Source organism: Tinamus guttatus, unplaced genomic scaffold, assembly GCF_059628265.1.
Source record: "Tinamus guttatus ecotype Peru unplaced genomic scaffold, ASM5962826v1 Tinamus_guttatus_pri_ptg000023l, whole genome shotgun sequence".
Lineage (NCBI taxonomy): Eukaryota > Metazoa > Chordata > Aves > Tinamiformes > Tinamidae > Tinamus > Tinamus guttatus.
This window is the reverse complement of record NW_028288557.1, coordinates 2,377,133-2,386,994: the sequence shown is the minus strand read 5'-3', so window position 1 is coordinate 2,386,994 and position 9,862 is coordinate 2,377,133. Positions and strand designations below refer to the sequence as shown.

General features: G+C 53.3%; 1 protein-coding gene across 1 annotated transcript; it reads right to left on the bottom strand.

Moving 5' to 3' along the window:
• On the bottom strand, positions 1-9,862 carry DNAJB12 (DnaJ heat shock protein family (Hsp40) member B12). The gene is made up of 8 exons (XM_088525302.1): positions 9,705-9,862; positions 8,133-8,307; positions 7,091-7,236; positions 4,302-4,481; positions 2,487-2,566; positions 1,916-2,025; positions 391-563; positions 1-238 (listed from the first exon to the last, which is right to left on the bottom strand). Exons 1-8 carry the CDS (start codon positions 9,835-9,837, stop codon positions 117-119), a joined length of 1,119 nt encoding a protein of 372 aa, XP_088381428.1. The 5' UTR covers positions 9,838-9,862; the 3' UTR covers positions 1-116.

Genomic DNA, 9,862 nt, shown 5'->3' with positions numbered 1-9,862 from the left:
TCGCGTCTCAGACAGAGATTTAAGTAAGCATTAAAAGCACCGCTGGGCCCCGCTGCAGCGTCCCGGGGAGCGCCGCCAGCTCGTACTTAGACCTCTGCTGAGCGGGCTGGCCGGCACTATCCGTGCAGGGAGGCTTGAACGTCCGACAGTCTGCTGCAGCTGGGGGTGCCCATCCTCTGCGCCCGCTGGTACAGGTCCGAGTCCCCGAAGTAGCGCGCCCGGTACAACAAGCCCTCCTCTGCGGAAGGAAGAAGCCCACGTCAAAGCACGCCATGCGGCCCCGCGGGGACGGATCCCCCGGGCCACGTCCCCGCCGCTCGGGAAGGCGGGGGTCATTCTCCAGCTCATGCTGCGGGCCGGGCCCTGGGCTGCTGCCCCCGCGCTACTCACTCTGCTGCTTCTCCTTCCAGCAGTTGTTTCGGAGGTTCGCGATGTAGTCGTCCTCCACGCTCCGCTCGACGTTCTTGAGGTTGGCGCCCGTGTACTCCTCTGCGAAGCTCTCCGAGACGTAGTAGACGACTTTCAAGTGCTCCGTCACCCTCCTGTGCGTGTGACTCACAGACCTAAACCAAGGAGCGGAGGCTCCTCAGGGCAGAGCAGAAGGCTCCCGGCTCCTTAAACCACCCGACGCGCCTCGATACCGCTCAAAGCCCCCATCGTACTCCTGTGCACCCAGGACTGGAGGCTTTGCTGAGGAGAAGCGTTTCTGGTGGGCCTGAAACACTGACACGGGGAGAGCAAAACCCACCTGGCCTCCAGCGAGGTGGGCAGAGCTCTGACAGACATATCCCCGGGGGCAGATTGCCCGAGGGCTAAACACGTCTGGAATGAAGTGATCCCCACAAATTCCAGCACTAATGAAACCCCCCTGTTGCTTCCTCGCCAGCAGGCCCCTGCCTGTCCCCTGAGCTCGGCACGGGGAGCCCCAGGTCTCTGCCAAACAGCAGGCGAGCGCGGCCGCGGCAGCAGCGCGGAGGGGCCGGCCGCCCGCGCGAGCAAGCGCACGGGAGCACCGCCTGCCGGCGCGGGAAGCATTCCCAGCTCATCCCGGTGCCTCCGGCGGCGTGCCGGAGCTCTGCTCCGTCTGGATCGGCTCCTTGGCCTTTCCTGCCCCAAGCCGAGCTTGGAAATCGGGGCGGCTGCGTTGCCTGAGCGCCCAGGATGGGAACTAGGTAAAAGCACCATGAAAACGTGCACTTGCTTCAGAGCCAGGCATGAGCCTCGACATGCAGGGCTCGCTTGGAGCCTGTTGGCAGAGAAAGGCCTGGGGCTCAAGGATGGTTCTCCCCCTCTTCACCAGTACCAAACGGGTCTAGATACAAAAACACTCATTTCTACAGTGCTAACGAATACCCCAGACATCACGTCTCAATACTCCTTAGGCTCTCCGCGTGACCTTTATTCTAGGCACTAATGTCCCAGCCTTTGCCTTGGACTTGAAAGCTGATCCTGCCTTCGTAGTATTTAAGGTCACCATTGGCAAACACTGTCACCAGTGAAACTAAACACAGGGCCCACAGCCTGCAGACAAACCTGCCCTCCACTAGCCTTTTAAACACACATAAGGGACTCCAGGGACAACAGATGAAGCCTTTGCAAGGATGGCACGAGCAGCCAGAACTCAAGCCTGCTCTCGTTGGCACTGCCCAAGCTCCCTGCCAAAATAAACCCTCTGCTCCAGGCAGGTTGCCCCTCTTGCGAGACCCCTGGGCCCTCCAGCCCCAGGTCTGCTTGAGAAGCAGCCGCTCTTACCTGACGTGTGGGGGACGCCTGGGAGGGAGCAACATGGGCACGAGATAAAGCCAAACAAGGCAGGAAAACCCGAGTCTAATTCCCTACCCGATATTGCCCCCCTGCCCTCCAGAAGCCAACCCCAAGGCCGGGCTGAGAAGTTTTAAGCAAAGCAGGTACTGACGGCCTGTGGCTCAAGCTGTAGGGTGGGCTGGAGACCATCATCTGGCTGAGGGCGGACACGATGATGAGGATGAGGATGGGCATCAGCTGCACAAACAAGCCCAGGCCGCCCTGCGGGAAGAGAAACACCCAGTGGAGCAGCAGCCACGCGCCTGGGTCCGTGAGGACCCTATGGGGCTGCTCTTCTTGATCTAAGCAGGGGTTGGAGGAGTATACAGCACCTGAAAGATGGGCTGGCTCTTTGAAATGGAGGGATTGAATGAGAAAAGAAATGTTTACCCCGTGTTAGAAAACAAACGCGTTTTACTGATGCGATCTTATTTCATGAGGTTGCTGTATCAAGACACATCACTCTTTTCCCCCCCTTGAAAGATAGCTCTGAAAGCCCAGGGAGAGCAGCCAGATAATTAAACCAGCAGTTTCTTGTAAATTCTGGAGTTAATTTACTCCCCATTACTCATTTCTGCCCAGAAGGGCAAAAACAAGAACTGACCCATTGAGCAGACATGCCAGATAGCTGCAATTTTGATACCAGAAACACTTTGACAGTCCCCAGCCGCTCCTGCACTTACATCACCCTGGTGCTCTCGTCTGTCTTGCCTCTGGTGGTAGGTATAGCGCATCCTGCCGTTGCTGTATACGTGAACGTTACCTATAGGCGAAAGGAGAGCGTTAGGAAGCACTCGCAGCACGTTACACCCCGCTGGCTGCCTAGCAGGGAGCCCAAAACGGCCACGATCCACACTGGCCTCATTGACTGGAAAGCAGATTCCCAGGGAATTCAGAAATGTGTCACTTGGAGCTTCTTGGGTTTCGGCCACGCTCGGCAAAGACGAAAGGACAGAGGGAGAGACTCTCATAAAGAGAACCTGACTCAAGGTCCTGACTTCTAAGCAGGGATGTCTCAGGGGGAGGAAGTGAAGGAAGGAATCCTGACAGCTCGCTGGACTTTTAGGTGATGGGCATATGAGACTCCATAGGGGACTGATAAGAGAATTTATTCAAAAAAAAAAAAAAAACCCTATATTTATGACCCGAAGGCAGCATTTCCACAAGAATCTCTGGATAGAGCCCCAGCTGAAAGAGGAATATTCTCAGGGCACGCTGAGCAATCTGCCTGGAGGTGACGTGGTGGCCACCGAGATGCAGCCTTAGGATTTTATAGGAAATCTGGATCACAGGAGAGGGAGCTCAGGAGGTCACCTAGTGCGCCAACCTCCTGCTTGAAGCAGGCTCAGCTATGCAGAAAGAATATCCAGGCTTCCTACTTTGAAGAGAATTTAATTTTAGATTAAAACATGTTAAAGAGAGAACATTTTGGTATCTTCTTCCACCACAAAAAGAGAGCTCCTGCACGTCTTGTCTTAAATGTCAAAACTACAGCTGAAAAGGGAGACCAGCTGAGAAACTGCTCCTGAATTCTTTTGGGACAGAGAGGAGAGGAAAAGAGGTGAAGCTAAAATAGCAGCTCACTGTTTTTACTGGGATAGCTTTACCTCTCCACTGGGCAGAACATGAATACAAAAGGTCTCAGGATGCTTTTTCAAGTAATTGAAGTCAGTGTGCCAATTCTTAAAAATCAGATAGGAAAGAGTGACTTTCAATCTATCTGCCTGAAACAGAAATATTTATTTTTCCAAGTTTGTCCAGAGAGGGCAAATAATCATGCCTTCACTTCCAGCCAACTCTGACTGCAGAAAATACTAGGGAGTCTTCCAAAAGGCCCCTACCTTGATATTAAACGTGTCTTTTTGATCTGAACTGATCAAGAGAAACAAGGGTCGCTCTGTTTCTTCCTGCTCCCACACAGTGATCGGCACCGTGTAGGGACATGATACAGATTTGACTCAAATAGTTTAAATTATGCTCTAGAAATAAACTTTCCAGCTTTTCTAGGGGACACAGCAGAGGAAAGGGAGTGGAGACTCATCTCAATGAAATGGGCTGGGTGACAAAGCAGATACGGGTCAAGAACAAGACCCAGAAGTTATTATAGTTTGTTCTGATGAGAAGATTTAGCGTCCAAAACCACCAGGCAGAAAATATCTTTTCAAAACAGGCTTACTTTGACAAATAGCATTAAAACAAATCATTTTTGTTCTAATATTCAACCCAACCTCAAAAATAGTCCATGTTGCCAGCACGCAAACAAACACCTGGAGCTGGGAAGAAACCCAGCTTTGAGGGTGTTACCTGCTGCTTGGTGCATTCTCTGAGTACCCCCTCTGAACAACTTAGAAACTCTCCATGTTGGGGTCACTTGTGAAGGAGAATTCCCATCAAATTGGGCTGTGGGGAAGAGCCTAAATAACCCAAGTAATTGCTGCATTACTGCTGTGTGAGAAGGACTGGGTCCCGTGCACGAGAGGAAGGCTTAGCAGGCTTACTAGAGGGGAAACCACCACCAAAGAACATGTTGAAGAGGTCCTCGGGGGAGATGTCCGCCTCGAAGCCGCGGTGGAAGTCAGCGTGGCCGTGGCGAGCGGGGTTGAGCTTCTCGTCTCCAAACTGGTCGTACTGCTTCCTCTTCTCCGCGTTGCTCAACACGGCGTACGCGTTCCCTATGGCTGCAATATTGGCAATAAGGAAGCAATTAGGCTTCTTTCTTGGGGAAACGCCGCGCTCAGCCCTGCACGCTGGAAGGACTTGCTCTTCTCATTACACAAATGAGAGCTGTGGGCAGCCAAGGCTTGAGCGGCGCAGCACCAGCACCTGGCAAACACAGGCTAAAGAAAACCAGGCCAACAAACTCCACGCACGAGGCCTTAATTAATTAAAACCAAGAAGCTAGAATGTTATTGGGGAGCTATAATGTCATTGGTATGAATTTTGTATAAGCCCATTGAGAAATCCTCCTAGATGAATTAAACCATGAATCGCTAAAGAAATATTGGTGAGAAAGCAGCTACTCGCTGCACGTAACGAAACTTGCTGTTTCTTTTCTGACTGCTGTCCAAATCCTGCAGCCATAAGACACTGCACGGGAAATCACGACCTCAGCTGACAAATCTTATCCAGAAGTTGCCCTATGCAGATTCAGCATTACAGCCTAAAACCAGAGCTGCAAAGGATTTCACCATGCCCTACATACCCGAAAGAGGCTTTAAAACTTCCAGCGAGACCTAGTTAGAAAAGGTTGCCTAAAAGTTCTGTCCGTGAGCTAAAAGATTTCCAGGTGTCAGCAGCAAGGGGCATAATTACGAGGACGGGTACCCGGCACCCGTGACAGTGGAAATGTACTGGAATTAAATCCCAGCCAGTTGCCCAGGTAACTCTCTCCCCAACCTCAGCACGTAATAAGCAGGCTGCCAAAAACGCCTGCTCACCACCTTCCTATTTCTGTACTTCTTTCTTTACACATCCCAAGCTCACCACTTCCACCCTGTGCTCTGTACTTGGCTGCTGGAGCCTCCTCCCTCCTCCCAGCATCACGAGGAGGTAAAAAAAATCCACGGCGCGAGAGAGGACTGATGTAAAAGGGGCAGGAGCAGAAGCAAGAGAGCACAGGAACCCTAAGAACCCAAATTTTGCCAGACTGAGGTCCTTGGTTTCTTCTTGGAGTTGGAGAGTGGAGGATATAAAGTCAGTAAGTTTGTTCTCGTTCTTGATTATAATCAGTGCACGCAGAGCAAATATTTCTGCAACGAAGCCAGGCTCCAAGGGCTGACTCTCAGCAAACTACCTTGCTCTCTCAAACCATACGTTAAGCAATGAAAAATGGAGAGATTTGGGATTTGTTCGTTGTGGAGCTTTCTGCTGACAAAGGCCAAGGAACATCTCGGTCCAAATCAGGATTTTAGCTCCGAGTGGCCCAACTCAGCTCTTTTCCAACGTCAGCCAAAGGGAGTGATGCAAACCTGCTCCGAGGCAGACTCTGGCCAACTGCAACTATGGACCGAGACAAGGTCTGGGGACAAGACGTAACCCTTTATCAGCTCTCACTGGGAAGATGAATGTCAAGACATCAGTGCTAGAAAAAAATTAACTAAAACCCTCGTAAGCCCCGTACGCTTCCCCCTTCACCCTCTGGAACCAAACACTGCACTTCAGCGAGCACGGCAAGGCGGGAGCTCAGCCTGGGGCCGGAGGAGGGCAGAGCCAACGAGACAAGGGCTGTAGGAGAGATAACCCGATAGCCCCGCAGCGCAGGATAAAGGGCACCTTGCCCAACGCGCGACTTCTGGCACGTAACTGCTGTCAAAGCCCTCGGCAAACACCATTATTTAAGATTACAAGTGAAGAAACCTGCCTTTCGCCACTTAGCGAGGATTGAGCAGCGGCTCAGGGCACAGGCTGTGTAGATAGATGTGATGGCCACAGACGTTCACTGTTTAATCTGGACCCTGCACTAAAAGGGCTCTCCCAAGCAGCTGAGGGTCAGCTCGTTATTTGCTAACAGCAACACACTTATCAGTCACGGCTTTAAGTCTTAAGAGAGCTGCACAACCCTTACATAAGACTTTTACTGCTGAATTTATGCCTACTACAAGCCTACTGAACACTGTACCAATGCCAGGCTCATACTGGGCTGGCCCTGTCCCCCGTTTCTGGAGAATTTTGTGCCTTGCACTTCCAAGTTGGCTAGAATCAGAGCTGCAAAGGGCTGAACACCGCAGAAAGCAATGCTGCAAAACTGGCACGGAGAAGTTTCATGTTTGTTTAGCAGAACGATAGCAACCAAATGTCCATAGTTTGCTGAAGGAAATTTTTAGGGCAGTTCTTAGCTTGCTGGAAATTTACTGTGTTGCCCCAGATCCGCTTAGTCTCAGGGCATCGATCGCCACCTCTCCAAATCCCACGGGCCAAAACCAGGGACAAGAACACAGCCATGCGCACCCGTGTCACCTCTGTAGGCACCACTGAGGTGAAAAGGGCAGGTTTTGGGTGTTAGCACCGAGGTAGACTCCAAATTCAGGAGCAAGTGTTGGAAAAACCCTCATTTTGCTTGTGAGCAACTTCAGGTCCAGCCCAGGGAAACCTGGTGCCATGATCACTACTACACTCCCTTTATCTTACTGCACAACTGGAGTTCTTGTGTAACCCTTTTATTCTAGGGACAAAAGGCAGCTAGGAGTTTTCTTTCACTCTGTTTGGCTCATTTTGGTGTTCTTGCTAGCCCAACTCAGCACCAACATCTGACAGCTGAGGGTAAATAAAAGTTGGAAAGGCTCTTTACCTTTAAATGCCTCTGTAGCCCCCGGTGCGTGGTTCTTGTCCGGGTGAAATTTCAGCGCAAGTTTCCGGTAAGCCTTTTTCAGGTCCTCGTCAGAAGCTTCCCTGTTCACTCCCAGGATTTCATAGTAATCTTTGCACTGCTTTACCCTACACCAGGAGAGAGATGAGAGAACATGGACAGTTATTTTGGGCTGTGGAAGTTTCTTTGCACCGAGTATGTCAACTTTGCAACACGGCCCAGCACCGTTTGGGCTGATGCTGTTGGCTGAACCCTGGTTTACTCGGCTGTGACCCATTTCTTTCCACACACTCATCCGCACCGCGCCTGCATCACCCCACACAAACATTCTCAAAGAACAGGTCAAGCCAGTCAAGGTGGAAGGGCCCCTGCCCAGGCAATGAGCTCATTTGCAAAAGCATTCGCCTGGCAAACAAGCTCCAGCTTCGTCATGGTCACGTTCGGGTGGCTGCGCAGGAGATGCAGGGCATAGAGAGCAGCCAGGACCTGACAGCCTTTCCTTTCCAGGTTCAGTTAACTCACAGACCTAAAAATAAGATCAGGTGATTTCTACAGGATAGAGAACAGTCCTTCAGCTTCCAGTACTTGGGAATGGCACAGGGGAATAAAGCAAAGCTGAAAGAGTATATGGAAAACTGGAGACTGGATAAAGCGCCCTGAGATTCTTCAGCTGGAGCTTTGGAAGTGCATTCTGCTAACGGAGTGAGGTGTCCTGAGGTGGTTTTCTATTTTATGGGGCTTTAAACAGAGACTGAGAGCACAAAAGCAGGAGAGCAGGACGAGGATGTAACCTGTCACAATAGTTACTGCCACCAGGGCAAAGCTTGAGCAGAGGGGGCGCCTGCCGCGTGCTCTGAGTCATGATTTCCGCTCACACGCTTCACGACCGGGAATTTTCCCAGTATGATGGGACAGCACTCCAACGAGCATCCGTGTTTCACCGAAACGCATCTCTAAGACATCGGGAAAACCCAGACTGGCGCGACACCTTCAATCCCAAACCCACGGGCAGCGGCGCACGCACCTCTTCACCGCATCCACCTGGTCCTGCGTGTAGCCCTTGGGAGCCTCCCCGCCGGCCTCGCCGTTGGCCGACGGGAAATCGCCGCTCGGCTGCTTGTGCTGCGCGTTTGGGGACTCCCTGGACTGGGGCTGCCCCTTGGGTGCCTGTTCATTCTTGTTGAGCGACTCGAGCAGAACTGGGGAAAGAGGAGCAGAAGAAAACGGGGTAAGAGACTGCCCAGCTCAACGTGCACCTCCCGTTCTCCCACAAAAAGAGAAGCCCCTCTTATTCCCCCAGGGAGAGAGGGCAGGAACAGTCCCCTTTTGGGACACAGAGACACAGCCCTCAGCACTGGCAGTGTGACAGGATGGTAACTAATAACTCAGAAGGGTCTTTTGTTCTCTGCACTGCTTCATGGCTTTCATTGGTGGAGAGAAAGCAGCAAAACCCCTCCTTTCCCTTAATGACTGCATCCATTTGCGCCCTTTCCTTAAGTGGGACACAGACATATTTTTGGCACGCCGTTTCAGACTGTCTCCTCCTCTTTGCGAGCCTCAGGCACTGCCATCCTTTTCAGCCACGGTGGGGAACATACTCAGGTCTGGCCTAGCGGCACAGACCCTTAGTCGATTGTGCTATGAAACCAAAGGACGTTTTTCCAAGACCTGAGATACTGAATCCACCCGGCAAAGAACATCCTTGTGCCACCAGCCACCCCACGCTTCTTTGGGCCCTGTGATGACAGCGTCAGGCCTCAGCCAGGGTCACTCTGTTGTGCTGCTGGCACGAGGCCCGCGCAGCTGATCTTGGCCCAGTTTAACGGATCTCGCAAGAAAGAGGAGAAATTTCCCAGGAGAACAGGAACTGCGCAAAGCCTCGATGACACATGCGTGACTGTGGGACAGCCTGCGGTACTTCCCAACCGCGCACGCAAAGGCCGCTAGCAGGAGAACATAAGAGTTCACCAGGGTGAAAAAGCCCCAGAGCAACTGGCTCAGCACACGCAACTCGAAACCAAAACTCAGATAAGGGCTGCAAAAGCTGGAAACAAACCAGCCCTTTATATAAATTTCTAGGGTTTAAGAACAAACAGAGGGAACGTTGTATTTAGCCTGTTTCACAAACCACTTCCCAGGCGCTTTTGCAAGCACATTAATCGCATTGGTGCTAAAGCTTCCAAGAAGCTTTGCAAACAGCTCTCCAAAAAGCACAGGAGCCGCTGGAAAAAGCCCGTTGCGCCGACACTGCTGCCCTGGGCTCTTCCCAGGGCGGTTTTCGCTGCGTCAGGGTTTTCGCGGGGGCAGGAGGAAAGGAGCCGTTTTCTGCCAGGAATACGGGGACGGGGAGAAACGGCCACGGCGCGCGCGGCCGTTACGCGGCGGCCGTTACGCGCGGCCGCAAAGCCCCCTGGGAGCCGTAGTGACCCCCGCGCCCCCGCCGCCGCCCCCAGGGCGCGGGCGGACTCGCCTGCCCGGCATGCCCCGCGCGGCGCGCAGGCGCAGCGCGGCCGGGAGGTCGGCGCGGCGGCGGCGCCGCCAGGCCCCGGTGCGGCCCTGCCCACGCCCGCCGCCCCGCCGGTTCCCCGGCGCTCACCGCGGACCCGCTGCGAGGGGTACAAGCGCTGCGCCTTCTCCAGGAAGCGGCGCGCCCGCTCGGGCTGGCCGGCCTTGGCGGCGCCCAGCGCGATGCCGATGCACCGCTCCGCCTCGTCCCTGTTCGACTCCATGGCGGCGGCGGCCGTGACGGCGGCG

What these genes read in the sequence shown, in the direction of transcription:
- DNAJB12 (XM_088525302.1), bottom strand. Translation starts at nt 9,837, where the DNA reads ATGGAGTCGAACAGGGACGAGGCGGAGCGGTGCATCGGCATCGCGCTG. An exon ending in CCCCTCGCAGCGGGTCCGCG is followed by an intron (nt 8,308 to 9,704) that starts GTGAGCGCCGGG and finishes CTCTTTCCCCAG; the next exon opens with TTCTGCTCGAGTCGCTCAAC. An exon ending in GACGAGAGCACCAGGGTGAT is followed by an intron (nt 2,026 to 2,486) that starts GTAAGTGCAGGA and finishes CTCTTCCCGCAG; the next exon opens with GGCGGCCTGGGCTTGTTTGT.